At 43.6% G+C, this 14906-nt stretch overlaps 1 protein-coding gene across 7 annotated transcripts in view; it reads left to right on the top strand.

Moving 5' to 3' along the window:
- The window catches only part of LOC133616776 (probable tubulin polyglutamylase TTLL9), a 17479-nt gene extending 2584 nt beyond the window's left edge, over nt 1-14895 (top strand). For 3 of the 7 annotated variants that reach the window (XM_061976406.1, XM_061976378.1, XM_061976366.1), the window contains 8 exons: nt 4179-4247; nt 4328-4421; nt 9305-9345; nt 9429-9516; nt 10690-10748; nt 10829-11025; nt 11231-11344; nt 11440-12770. In XM_061976406.1, the coding sequence (XP_061832390.1) occupies nt 4179-4247; nt 4328-4421; nt 9305-9345; nt 9429-9516; nt 10690-10748; nt 10829-11025; nt 11231-11344; nt 11440-11677 (900 nt within the window). In that variant the 3' untranslated portion in view covers nt 11678-12770. Of the gene's footprint in view, nt 1-4178; nt 4248-4327; nt 4422-9304; nt 9346-9428; nt 9517-10689; nt 10749-10828; nt 11026-11230; nt 11345-11439; nt 12771-14707 lie in introns of those variants that run through there. The other 4 variants (XM_061976400.1, XM_061976388.1, XR_009816906.1 and 1 more) reach the window with 3 other exon arrangements.
- Nucleotides 14896-14906: the final 11 nt, after the last annotated feature.

Below are 14906 nucleotides of genomic sequence, written 5' to 3'. Positions count from 1 at the left end.
TTCCAGAGAACATGTGTCGTCGACAGTAGGTATTTAATTTTGGTCTATTCATGTTGTCAGAGTTACAGGAGCAATCTTCTTTTTTTGAGGACCTGCAAAAAAAAAGCATGTTAAAGATAATCTCTATGACAGCACTCCAGTGCATACTTGCCAACCTTGAGACCAAATGCACTAGATGGCAGTATTGTCCCGTTTAAGAGTGTCACAACATTGCTGTTTACGGCAGACGAACTGCTTTACGGTAGACAAAACGTGACTGCTGTTGTTGTGTGTTGTTGCCGCCCTGGGAGGAGGTTAATGAAACTGCCTAACAATAAACCCACATAAGAAACCAAGAACTCGCCCTCGATCATTCTACAGTTGTAACATTATTGGGCAGGTACGCTGTTTATATTGTGTGCCTGAATTTTGGGAGATTTTCGGGAGAAAATTTGTCCCGGGAGGTTTTCGGGAGAGGCGCTGAATTTCGGGAGTCTCCCGGAAAATCCGGGAGGGTTGGCAAGTATGCTCCAGTGATTTTAAGAATCTACTGCCAAAAATGTGAGTCTCTCACAAGTGTTTTGAATTGACCTTGAATAGCCCAAATTATGAAAAAAGAGAGGACTTCAAATGGCGCCTTGAGGAACACCACTAGTTTTAACTGAAGATGTTGAACTAATGACTACTGACTGCATCTGAAGTAAACAAGCTACAGCAAAAGCTTTGTTATAAAAATCACATTACACTCAAAAGGTTGTGATTAACGTGGTCCAGAGGCAGGTGAGGCCCCGCCTCACCTGCCTCTAGTGACTGCACGTCACTGGACCGTATCATGAAAAGAAAAAAAATGTAAAAAAAATAAAATAAAATTAAATTGTTATATGTATCCAGTGATTATACTATAAAGTTATTTTCCATTTAACTTCACCAGTTTTAGATTATTTTTATTCAAAATCGCTGAATTTTCACATTTGCCGTTCAAATACTGAGAAGAGACGGTGCTGTGAACAGCAGCTAGTTGAGGCACGTCACTCAGTGCCGCAACATGGATTGCGCAATGACTCGGCTAACTGCTGGCCTGCTGTGCAGTGAGACTGTATTGCTATATGAACTATATTATACATTTCCATAGTTTAGTTAGCTGAGGTATATAATGTACAGTGTATTTTGTCAACAACTGTATGTGTGTAAAGTATTTCTTGTGCTGAGCGATCATAAAACGGCTGCAAAAGACGCACTGGCTGAGGCTCGCCTCCTGCACCCCCGCCGTAGAATTGTTATATCAACTAAAGCCCACATTTAAACTTTCCACGTGCAAGATTGAATCTATTTTAAAAAATGATTTCATAAGAAGCCAAAAAGTGCAAAAACAATAATGTTGGTGTTGGAGGAGTTGTGAATGACTGCAGGGACACAACATTAGATACACCTGCAGACTGCAGGTGTACCTAATTCACAACTCCTCCAACACGAACATTATTGTTTTTGCACTTTTTGGCTTCTTATTAAATAACTTTTGTAACCTATTTTCATGGGCTTTCCTCTTTGTGATGTTAAGTTCCTGTTATGCGCTGTTATACAGTATATGCCTTGAGCTCTTATTTTGAAGGCGCTAAGAGCGGAAGTGATGTCACGTTGCGGAGGTTTTTGAAAGAAGGTAAATAAAGTGGTCCTCGTGTAAACTGGAGCCTTAGTGTTTGTTATTTTGTAGTTTCATACAGTATGAGCGACATTTATAAACCCTCGGTTACACTTTTTTAAATAGATTCAATCTTGCACGTGGAAAGTTTAAGTGAGGGCTTTAGTTGCGGCACATGGACTTAATTTCTAAGTAAAGGTAAGACCATAATAACGTTTTTTTTATTAAATGTGCTTTTTTGTGTGCTACAGTTTGTATGTGTAAAGTTAAAGTTAAGTTAAAGTACCAATGATTGTCACACACACACTAGGTGTAATGAAATTTGTCCTCTGCATTTGACCCATCCCCTTGATCACCCCCTGGGAGGTGAGGGGAGCAGTGGGCAGCAGCGGCGCCGCGCCTGGGAATCATTTTTGGTGATTTAACCCCCAATTCCAACCCTTGATGCTGAGTGCCAAGCAGGGAAGAATGCTGGTATGAGCTTTTAAACATAACCCGTTAACTGCTGCCAATCAAATGGTGAATAAGATACTCTTTAGGGTTCATATGTTTGTAAATCTGACTGTGATGAAGTCAGTGCCTCACCAGCCATCAACCTCACCGCACGTCACTGACGTGGTCCATAAAATACAGATCACGTTCTTGAGATCGCGTTGCATAGGAATCCCTATTTTTTACCCTTTTCTTTTCGAAAAAGTTATGCGCTGCTGCTCGGCTGCCTAAACCTCCTTGGTGGATTGTGCCGCCACGTCACAGAATGGGACTATCCACCAGTAGGTTTGGACATCACTGAGTCAATATGTTTTTTTTTAATTTAGTGACTTTTTTTTACAAATACCTTCTTTTTGGAGACTTTTATAAAGATTTACTGTGTAAGTGTTAGGATCTGGTCGCAAAGGACGACAGGGAGCAGCTTGCCGGTATGAATGCTTGTTTATGCCCTCTGCATAAAATTATATCCAGTTAGCAGGAAGCTAACTGGAACTCAAAAGGTCGCCAGCAGCGAACAACAAGAGGTCTAAGTGTAGCAATGAAGATGCGTAACTGTTGCGTAGAGTAAACTAACACAGGCCATTCGCGTAAGTGTGTAAATATGCGATACTTTGGTGAAAAACAACATGATTTGACTCTGGTGGGGAAAAAAACTAAAATTTGGGGTCCATGGCGCGATCGCGTTAAATAAAACATTGCGTTATATTGGACTGCATTATATCAAACTTTAGAGCATATGAAAAAAAAGTGTAACTTCTAGAGATGCGCGGTTTGCGGACACAACCGCGGAGTCCGCGGATTATCCACGGGTCGGGAGGTTGAAATAAATAAAAAAAACATTTTATCCGCGGGTCGGGCGGTTGAAATAAAAAAAAATTAGATTTTAAATAGATTCAGGCGGGTGGCAGTTAAACCAATTCGGAAATATATATACATAGTTACATGTTGTTTCCCACATACGAAAAACGAGCAGGCACCTGCAGCACGCCACAACAGAAGAAGAAAAAAAAAAAAGATGGCAACGCCGGCAGCAAACGTGGTACGCGACAAACTAAAAAAGGGAATACTAAAGACCAGGGGAAAAAAAGGCCAGAAAAGTTCAGCGTGGACTCGTTTTTATGAGGTTGTAAATCAGGATGATAGTAATGCTGGCTACGTGATTTGCAAGAGCTGCGACGCTGTTTATGTCTACGACAGTCACAAAACCGGGACATCTAACATGGTGCATCACATTTGTGCAAAACCCCGAACCTCCACAAACACCCTGAGCATGAGCAGTTTCGTCCGCCGTGATCCCAGAAGAGTGCCACAGGATGTTAAAACAAGATAGAACGCAGCTGCCTGCAGCAGTTTGAGTGCCGCAAGCGCGCTTGGAGGTGCGCTCAGCGCGGCTCCCAGATGATTGCGCACTGGTGTGCGTCTGGGCCGTGACAGCGTGGCACGCATTGAATGTCTCTGCTGCATTGGATCAGTCTCCTTTCTTTAACAGGCAAAAGCTTTATAACCTCACTAATGCCTTGCATCGTCTATATTAGATATATAACAACGGGAGGAGCGGGCGGGTGCGGTTTTGATAAAATGTTAGTTCGGTTGGATGGCGGATGGGTGACGACTTTTGTGATGCGGTTGCGGATGAAATAATTGCCTATCCGCGCATCTCTAGTAACTTCCAAAAAGGAGAGGACCTAAAGGGGTGCCTTGAGGAACGCCTCAGTTATGTAAATCACAAGTCTGGATCCCAGTGTTCTATGTTTGTTAGCATGTTCAAATTTCAATGCAAGGATCTTCCATTGTGTTTACAGAGGTCAAAGTTCCTCTATACAACAGGGGCACGCTCGTGGTTTTAGGAATTTGCTACAAAAATGTTTGTCTCCCAAGTTTCGAACTGAACCTGGGGGCCGGTAAAGTGTCATTCTCGGGCCGGATTTGACCCATGAGCCGCCAGTGGAACAGCCCTGCACTATGTGCTCTAAAGACTTACATTTGTTTCGCATTAGAATGAGTATGAATGACCACTCCACTTCACAAGCAACTGCATTTAAGGAGATTTCTCTGTATTATTTTACAGGCTGCAAAATCTCAAGGCGCAGGCATCTTCCTTTTTAGAAAACTGAAAGACATCATGGACTGGAGGAAGGTAAATGTGTCTTTACTTTTGAATAGAAACATATGGACATACCAGCATGATATAACCTGATTGATGACATTGTCCTGCAGCATGACGCCACTCGCTCAGAAGAGCAGAAAGATGCAGCTCAAGTGGAAAGCTATGTGGCACAGCGCTATATTGAGAACCCCTACCTGCTTGGTGGTAATTCACAGACTCAAAAATACTGTACAGTGTTCCCTCGATTACTTTCCGAACACCCCTTTGGTGTGTACATTTCCGTCTAGTAGGGACAATATTTATTGTATGATTTACAGTACATCGACATTATATGTATTCAGCTCTGTATTCTTCTTTGTGAGCTCTCCACACACTCTTATATGCACTTTAAATGCTTCATACAATCTAAAACTGACATCATTTCAACACTTCAATGGGCTCTCAAATCTTAATGTAATCTCCATGTACTTTAAAATCTGCAATTCACTGAACCCCAGGCTTTTTGTGGCCCGAAACATGTTTTTTGTTTGTGGCCCTATTTCGGTCTTTAATATTACCTATGTAACACGCTAGGGCTGACTGCAGCCTAGTGAGTATTGTAAAGGTGTAGGTGTTGTTTCATGATTAGATCGTTTTCTTCACATTAAAAACTTATTTAAAACGTTTTAAACTTTTTTTTATGCTTTTGCAATGGAAATATACCATTTATAATTAATAGTTCTTCCTACGCCAAAATTAATTTACCCGACACCAATTAACAGTGACTCTATTACTCTTGGCAACAAGAAGTAGACTTAGCTATGGGAGTGAACGCATAAAAGATGCAATCAACATAAATGCAGTTCATGTAGTTTATAAGTAGATATTAAAAATAAGGTATCATTACAAGGTATGTGAATATATGTATTTACTCTAAATAATCATGTATGAACACCAAACAAAAAGACTACATTGACCACTATTCACTTCAATCCGGTATGTTTAATAGTATTGTGTTTATATTCCAGGTAATGTCCAAAGTTTATATGAAAAGGTGAAAAAAACATATGTTGATATGTTCAAGGGGGAAAAAAGTTTACTATCGCATTGAAGCCAATTCAAAACTGCTATGCCGCTTTGTCATTAATTGAACAAGTAAACAAAACACAATAATGAGGAAAAACTGAAAAAAAATATTTGTAGACATTATTACAGTATATGTTCTTAGGGAACTGACCTTTTTTTGTAATTTTGCCTATCATTCACAATCCTTATGAGGGAGTGTTTGTTTTTGGATTCTAAATTGTAATAATCGGCTCAATTTGGAATCATTTGGCACAATTTCCCCTATGGATCAATAAAGTTTGTCTAAGTCTAAGTCATTCTTGGTGGCTAGCAATGGTGCTTGGAGTAATCCATTTGGCCCTTCATCCATCCATCCATTTTCTACCGCTTGTCCCATTTGGGGTCGCGGGGGGTGCTGGAGCCTATCTCAGCTGCATTCGGGCGGAAGGCGGGGTACACCCTGGACAAATCGCCACCTCATCGCAGGGTCAACACAGATAGACAGACAACATTCACACTCACATTCACACACTAGGGCCAATTTAGTGTTGCCAATCAACCTATCCCCAGGTGCATGTCTTTAGAGGTGGGAGGAAGCCGGAGTATCCGGAGGGAACCCACGCAGTCACGAGGAGAACATGCAAACTCCACACAGAAAGATCCCGAGCATCCCATCCATCCATCCATTTTCTACCGCATATTCACTTCGGGGTCGCGGGGGGCGCTGGAGCCTATCTCAGCTACAATCGGGCGGAAGGCGCATACACCCTGGACAAGTCGCCATCTCATCGCAGGGCCAACACAGATAGACAGACAACATTCACACACTAGGGCCAATTTAGTGTTGCCAATCAACCTACAATCATTCTAAAAATGTATCCAAAAAATGCCAACAATACTCCAGTTACATCTCCTGAATATTAACCAAGTATTAGCAATATTGTTATTATAAGCATTTAAACAGACAAACCATTTTTTGCCGCGCCGTGATCACATAGCGCTAATTATGCAGTGTTGACACACTGAGCTCATAATTGCCTGTTAGTTACCGATAGTTAATTCTAGATTATAAATCACGCCTCTTATCTGGATAGAATAGGGTTATGAAAGTTGATCATCTGTGACATTCAACTTACACCTGCAGATGGCAAGAAAGACACAAAAAGACGCTGGTTTGCGACACCTTTTTTTATATATACAGGTAAAAGCCAGTAAATTAGAATATTTTGAAAAACTTGATTTATTTCAGTAATTGCATTCAAAAGGTGTAACTTGTACATTATATTTATTCATTGCACACAGACTGATGCATTCAAATGTTTATTTCATTTAATTTTGATGATTTGAAGTGGCAACAAATGAAAATCCAAAATTCCGTGTGTCACAAAATTAGAATATTACTTAAGGCTAATACAAAAAAGGGATTTTTAGAAATGTTGGCCAACTGAAAAGTATGAAAATGAAAAATATGAGCATGTACAATACTCAATACTTGGTTGGAGCTCCTTTTGCCTCAATTACTGCGTTAATGCGGCGTGGCATGGAGTCGATGAGTTTCTGGCACTGCTCAGGTGTTATGAGAGCCCAGGTTGCTCTGATAGTGGCCTTCAACTCTTCTGCGTTTTTGGGTCTGGCATTCTGCATCTTCCTTTTCACAATACCCCACAGATTTTCTATGGGGCTAAGGTCAGGGGAGTTGGCGGGCCAATTTAGAACAGAAATACCATGGTCCGTAAACCAGGCACTGGTAGATTTTGCGCTGTGTGCAGGCGCCAAGTCCTGTTGGAACTTGAAATCTCCATCTCCATAGAGCAGGTCAGCAGCAGGAAGCATGAAGTGCTCTAAAACTTGCTGGTAGACGGCTGCGTTGACCCTGGATCTCAGGAAACAGAGTGGACCGACACCAGCAGATGACATGGCACCCCAAACCATCACTGATGGTGGAAACTTTACACTAGACTTCAGGCAACGTGGATCCTGTGCCTCTCCTGTCTTCCTCCAGACTCTGGGACCTCGATTTCCAAAGGAAATGCAAAATTTGCATGGTTGGGTGATGGTTTGGGGTGCCATGTCATCTGCTGGTGTCGGTCCACTCTGTTTCCTGAGATCCAGGGTCAACGCAGCCGTCTACCAGCAAGTTTTAGAGCACTTCATGCTTCCTGCTGCTGACCTGCTCTATGGAGATGGAGATTTCAAGTTCCAACAGGACTTGGCGCCTGCACACAGCGCAAAATCTACCCGTGCCTGGTTTACGGACCATGGTATTTCTGTTCTAAATTGGCCCGCCAACTCCCCTGACCTTAGCCCCATAGAAAATCTGTGGGGTATTGTGAAAAGGAAGATGCAGAATGCCAGACCCAAAAACGCAGAAGAGTTGAAGGCCACTATCAGAGCAACCTGGGCTCTCATAACACCTGAGCAGTGCCAGAAACTCATCGACTCCATGCCACGCCGCATTAACGCAGTAATTGAGGCAAAAGGAGCTCCAACCAAGTATTGAGTATTGTACATGCTCATATTTTTCATTTTCATACTTTTCAGTTGGCCAACATTTCTAAAAATCCCTTTTTTGTATTAGCCTTAAGTAATATTCTAATTTTGTGACACACGGAATTTTGGATTTTCATTTGTTGCCACTTCAAATCATCAAAATTAAATGAAATAAACATTTGAATGCATCAGTCTGTGTGCAATGAATAAATATAATGTACAAGTTACACCTTTTGAATGCAATTACTGAAATAAATCAAGTTTTTCAAAATATTCTAATTTACTGGCTTTTACCTGTATATATATATATAACCCTTAGCAAGGATTATGATTCATTCTTCATCTAATTAAAACATCCCATCAGTCAGCGTCCAATTGAGAGCAGACATTGTACAGTAAGAGGGAGCGGCTCCCATAAGCTTTGTTGTTAGCTGGCTTTCAAAAATGTTTATTAACGAGTCAGAATGCATAAAAAAGAAGAAAAACGTGTGTTAATCTCAAACAAAGATTGTTAACAATAGGCGAAATTCCCAAAAATCGCAATTACCTTGTAACGAAAAGATTAAATGTTTGTATATTCAGCATGATGTAATTATACAATACAGCCGTAAATCTGCCACGATGACTGTGGTCGAAGCGATGCTAAATTAGCAATTATCTCTATTGGCTTTTGAATGGACACGGCTGCAGTGCTGCCAAACCGAAATAAATCTATTACAAAGAACACCGCTGAATAGAAGTTTAGCAGAAACAAAGTGCAATTGTATTCATTTGGTCATTCCATCCATCAAACTAGAATCAATCAATCAATCAATGTTTACTTATACAGCCCAAAATCACGAGTGTCTCAAAGGGCTGCACAAGTCACAACGACATCCTCGGCTCAGATCCCACATCAGGGCAAGAAAAAACTCAATGGGATGACAATGAGAAACCTTGGAGGGGACCCGCCCCGGTGCGATGGATGTCGAGTGGATCTAGCATAATAGTGTGAGTGTCCAGTCCATAGTGGATCTAACATAATAATGTGAGAGTCCAGTCCATAGTAGGGCCAGCAGGAGATCATCCTAAGTGGAGACAAGTCAGCAGCGCAGAGACGTCCCCAACTGATGCACAGATGAGTGGTCCACCCGGGGTCCCGACTTTGAACAGCTAGCGATTCATCTGTGGTCAACAAATCTGTGCCCCCCCGGAAGAGCAGAAAAGAAACGGCAGATCAACTGGTCTAAAAGGGGCGTCTATATAAAGGCTAGAGTATACAAATGAGTTTTACCGGGAGGGCATTCCAGAGTAGTGGAGCCCGGATAGAAAACGCTCTATAGCCCGCAGACTTTTTTTGGGCTCTGGGAATGACTACGCAAACGCCTGCAGAGGACGACAACCACAATGATGATCAGCTACTCTCGTGACACATCGCCATGATCATGTAGTCATGTAGTGATTATGCCTGAGACCGCGGTATGGGAACTGCAGAGTTGTGAGGGACCACTGTACACTTTACATTCTGTAAGGAAAAAGTAAACCAATATTTGATTCTGATTTTGTCTCCACAGGCAGGAAGTTCGATCTGAGGGTCTATGTGATGGTCACATCAGTATGTAAATACATATGCTAAGACAACATTATATTTAAATTGTATTATTCTTATAGCATCTAATATGGAAATATGTGGCTCAGTATTTTCCATTGAAGGCATGGCTTTATCGGGAGGGCTTTGCTCGCCTTTCAAGCACACGTTTCTCTCTGGATAGTATTGATGACAAGTGTATCCTTGCTGAACGTTTAGTGATATTAATGTCGATTGTGTGGTTTAATATTAACATACTGCTTATCGGATTGTCTGATTGTGGCAGTCCGCTCCCTGTATGATCAGTGCCAGAGCTTGGTCCGCATTGCCGGTAGTAAGTCGGACACGTTTCTAGTGAGGGTTGGACTCCGCCAAGGCTGCCCTTTGTCACCGATTCTGTTCATAACTTTTATGGACAGAATTTCTAGGCGCAGTCAAGGCGTTGACGGGATCTGGTTTGGTGGCTGCAGGATTAGGTCTCTGCTTTTTGCAGATGATGTGGTCCTGATGGCTTCATCTGGCCAGGATCTTCAGCTCTCACTGGATCGGTTCGCAGCTGAGTGTGAAGCGACTGGGATGAGAATCAGAGCCTCCAAGTCCGAGTCCATGGTTCTCGCCCGGAAAAGGGTGGAGTGCCATCTCCGGGTTGGGGAGGAGATCTTGCCCCAAGTGGAGGAGTTCAAGTACCTCGGAGTCTTGTTCCCGAGTGAGGGAAGAGTGGATCGTGAGATCGACAGGTGGATCGGTGCGGCGTCTTCAGTAATGCGGACGCTGTATCAATCCGTTGTGGCGAAGAAGGAGCTGAGCCGGAAGGCAAAGCTCTCAATTTACCGGTCGATCTACGTTCCCATCCTCACCTATGGTCAGGAGCTTTGGGTTATGACCGAAAGGACAAGATCACGGGTACAAGCGGCCGAAATGAATTTCCTCCGCCGGGTGGCGGGGCTCTCCCTTAGAGATAGGGTGAGAAGCTCTGCCATCCGGGAGGAGCTCAAAGTAAAGCCGCTGCTCCTCCACATCGAGAGGAGCCAGATGAGGTGGTTCGGGCATCTGGTCAGGATGCCACCCGAACGCCTCCCTAGGGAGGTGTTTAGGGCACATCCGACCGGTAGGAGGCCGCGGGGAAGACCCAGGACACGTTGGGAAGACTATGTCTCCCGGCTGGCCTGGGAACGCCTCGGGGTCCCACAGGAAGAGCTGGACGAAGTGGCCGGGGAGAGGGAAGTCTGGGCTTCCCTGCTTAGGCTGCTGCCCCCGCGACACGACCTCGGATAAGCGGAAGAAGATGGATGGATGGATGGATACTGCTTATTTACTGGACAGGTTGAGCATTTGTGTCGTTTCTAAACGTTCCTTAGTGCATTGTTACAGATGTACATCTCACTAATGTGGCTGTTCAAAAAACAGCACCTGACTATGATCCTGAAAAGGTGAGTCATGTATGGTAACATCGCTGTGGAAATCATTCTACCGTTACCTTGTCACTCACCTTGTGCTGGACTTTACACAGGGATGTAAATGGAAAATCCAGAAACTGCGTAAGTACCTGACTGCAAAGCATGGGATACAGGTGGTAGAAACTCTGTTTACAGAGATGGATAACATCTTCATCAGCAGTCTACAGAGTGTGCAGAAGATCATTATAAATGACAAACACTGCTTTGAACTCTACGGCTACGACATTTTGCTGGATGAGAACCTCAAACCGTGAGTTTAGATTTGCCAAACTGTAGGACTATTCTCTGCACATCAACATTCATTGTTTGTCTAAGAAGCTTCGACTGAAATGTTAGTCTTTTCCCACTCCACTCCCCTCCTGCTTGACAATACTTGGTAAACATATGCCATGACATGACCTGTCATCTTTAACATGTGTATACTGTACATGGCCTCGCTCATCATCCTATGGAAGGTGGTTGATTGAGGTGAACGCCTCTCCGTCGCTCGCACCCAGCAGTCAGGAGGATTACGACATGAAGTACAGAATGCTGGAAGATACTGTAAATATTGTGGATATGGAGAAAAGGTAAATTACAAGAAGTGTTGCTGATATATTTCTGTTTATATATTGTACTTATGAATGACGATATTGCAGACATCAACAGTACTATACCTCCTTAGGTTGACTGGGAAAGAAAAGAGGGTGGGCGGATATGATCTTATGTGGAATGATGGACCTGTCTACAGAGAGGATTCTGACTCTGAAATATTTAGTTGTTCATGTTTAAAAGCCAACACAAACTTGGGTAAGGTCACACTGTTTAAGGTATGGAATCTTACTGTTATACAACGTGTCAATAATATGCTATCATTCATTACTCCTGTGACACTCTTATTTTTGTGCAGGATGCATGAATGACAGAGAAAACCATATTTTTAAACAATTTCCAGACCAGAAGATTTGATGATGTTCCACAAAAGAACTTAATAGGGCTGCACGTAGCTTCACTATTGAATCGTATTTGAAGACTCAGTCAGGTTAGTCTACACCAGTGCTTTTCAATTATTTTCTGTGACACTCCCCCAAGAAGCAGAACATTTTTCACGGCCCCCAATTGTCCACCGCAAATATAAATAGTATTGTCTATAAAATTGTTATAAGTACACCTCTGCATAAAATAGCATCCTTCCATCCATCTTCTTCCGCTTTTCCGAGGTCGGGTCGCGGGGGCAGCAGCCTAAGCAGGGAAGCCCAGACTTCCCTCTCCCCAGCCACTTCATCCAGTTCTTCCTGTGGGACCCGAGGCGTTCCTAGGCCAGCCGGGAGACATAGTCTTCCCAACGTGTCCTGGGTCTTCCCCGCGGCCTCCTACCGGTCGGACGTGCCCTAAACACCTCCCTAGGGAGGCGTTTGGGTGGCATCCTGACCAGATGCCCGAACCACCTCATCTGGCTCCTCACGATGTGGAGGAGCAGCGGTTTTACTTTGAGCTCCCCCCGGATGGCAGAGCTTCTCACCCTATCTCTAAGGGAGAGCCCCGCCACCCGGCGGAGGAAACTCATTTCGGCCGCTTGTACCCGTGATCTTGTCCTTTTGGTCATAACCCAAAGCTCATGACCATAGGTGAGGATGGGAACGTAGATCGACCGGTAAATTGAGAGCTTTGCCTTTCGGCTCAGCTCCTTCTTCACCACAACGGATCGATACAGCGTCCGCATTACTGAAGACACCACACCGATCCGCCTGTCGATCTCACGATTCACTCTTCCCTCACTCGTGAACAAGACTCCGAGGTACTTGAACTCCTCCACTTGGGGCAAGATCTCCTCCCCAACCTGGAGATGGCACTCCACCCTTTTCCGGGCGAGAACCATGGACTCGGACTTGGAGGTGCTGAGTCTCATCCCAGTCGCTTCACACTCGGCTGCGAACCGATCGAGTGAGAGCTGAAGATCCTGGCCAGATGAAGCCATCAGGACCACATCATCTGCAAAAAGCAGAGACCTATTCCTGCAGCCACCAAACCAGATCCCCTCAACGCCTTGACTGCGCCTAGGAATTCTGTCCATAAAAGTTATGAACAGAATCGGTGACAAAGGGCAGCCTTGGCGGAGTCCAACCCTCACTGGAAACTTGTCCGACTTACTGCCGGCAATGCGGACCAAGCTCTGGCACTGATCATACAGGGAGCGGACTGCCACAATCAGACAGTCCGATACCCCATACTCTCTGAGCACTCCCCACAGGACTTCCCGAGGGACACGGTCGAATGCCTTTTCCAAGTCCACAAAACACATGTAGACTGGTTGGGCAAACTCCCATGCACCCTCAAGGACCCTGCCGAGAGTATAGAGCTGGTCCACAGTTCCACGACCAGGACGAAAACCACACTGTTCCTCCTGAATCCAAGGTTCGACTATCCGGTGTAGCCTCCTCTCCAGTACACCTGAATAGACCTTACCGGGAAGGCTGAGGAGTGTGATCCCACGATAGTTAGAACACACCCTCCGGTTCCCCTTCTTAAAGAGAGGAACCACCACCCCGGTCTGCCAATCCAGAGGTACCGCCCCCGATGTCCACGCGATGCTGCAGAGTCTTGTCAACCAAGACAGCCCCACAGCATCCAGAGATCCGCCCAGAGTTCCTTAAAATAACATCCTTATTAATGTTAAACAAAACAATACACCGTTTTTCATCTTCTCCCACTATAGACAAAGTGAAGCCAAGCGCTACATCCATCCATCCATTTTCTACCGCTTGTCCCTTTCGGGGTCACAGCGGGTGCTGGAGCCTATCTCACATACTCTTTGTTATATTCTAATACAGAAAAAAAAAGCATGTTCCCTTCTACACTATTTGAGAAGAACCATACCTGCCCCCGAGTTTAGTTCACAACTTAGGAGACAAACATTTTAGTTTTTCAAATTCCTAAAAACAAGTCAGTGCTCCTGTTGTATAGAAGAATTTGGACCACTGGAAGCAAATTGGAAGATTCTTGCATTGCCATTTTAATTTCCTAAAGCCCAGCATCCCCTACAGCAGATGTTTGTATTTTGCATAACAGGGCTATTTTCTTCAGAAATTTCTAACTGATAAAATACATAGACCAAAGACAAATGTCCATGGCAGAGGATGGTGATTGTACCGTATTTTTCGGACTATAAGTCGCATTTTTTTTCATAGTTTGGCCAGGCTCCAGTGCAACTTATATATGTTTTTTTCCTTCTTAATTATGCATTTTCGGCAGGTGCGACTTATACTCCGGTGCGACTTATACTCCGAAAAATACGGTAATAATAATAATAATAATGACGGGAGAAGACTTGTCCAGGGTGTACCCGGCCTTCCGCCCGAGTGCAGCTAGGATAGGCTCCAGCCCCCTGCAACAAACAATAGACAGATGGATGGATGGATAAAGGGAAAAGTTTGGGCCCCCGGTGCATAGCTTTCTGGAAACGTGGCCCCTTAACAATTTGGTTGAATAGCCTTCTTCTACATGACTCAAATATTTCAGTATTACTTGTGTGAAAGTTACTCTGGTCATTTTTACACTGCATAAGATTCAAAATCAGGATATTTAAGCTCTGGATGGTATTTTGCAAAATTTAGAGCCTGATCAACTAAAAAGTTTGCGTGTACTTAAACACGTGTAAACTTGATAGCACACCCAAAGCTGATTTACTGAACTTGTGCGCAGAGAATTGCGTCTCTTTAGTGAGCAGAATAAGGAGTTAAATCCATTTATCGTGTCTGTCTTCATGAATATGCAGAATATTTGCTGATCATCAGAACGCCCACAATACTAGGAGGAGAAAATGCAAATGTAATCATTCAGCACACGCAACGTGATTTATCAAGGCTGATTACTGTTCTGCGAGCTCTATTTTGCGTTTTTATGTAGCAAGTCTAAAAAGCATGTGCAAACTGACAAGGGTTCTATACACACAGCTGTAAGAAACGAGGTGCTTGTGCTGCAAAGACAGAAAATGGCCAGATAATCCTCCATCCTATGTGTGTGTTTCAACATATTTGGACTGTCAGAAATAAAAATATTAAACATATCGTCTATTCTGCAATATAATTTTGTAATTTTATAGCTGCTGGATGACTTAAGGGACTGATTCAAACAAATTCAATTGATGCGTTT

This window comes from Nerophis lumbriciformis, linkage group LG01 (assembly GCF_033978685.3).
Source record: "Nerophis lumbriciformis linkage group LG01, RoL_Nlum_v2.1, whole genome shotgun sequence".
NCBI classification, from domain to species: domain Eukaryota; kingdom Metazoa; phylum Chordata; class Actinopteri; order Syngnathiformes; family Syngnathidae; genus Nerophis; species Nerophis lumbriciformis.
This window is presented reverse-complemented; position numbering and strand designations above follow the sequence as displayed.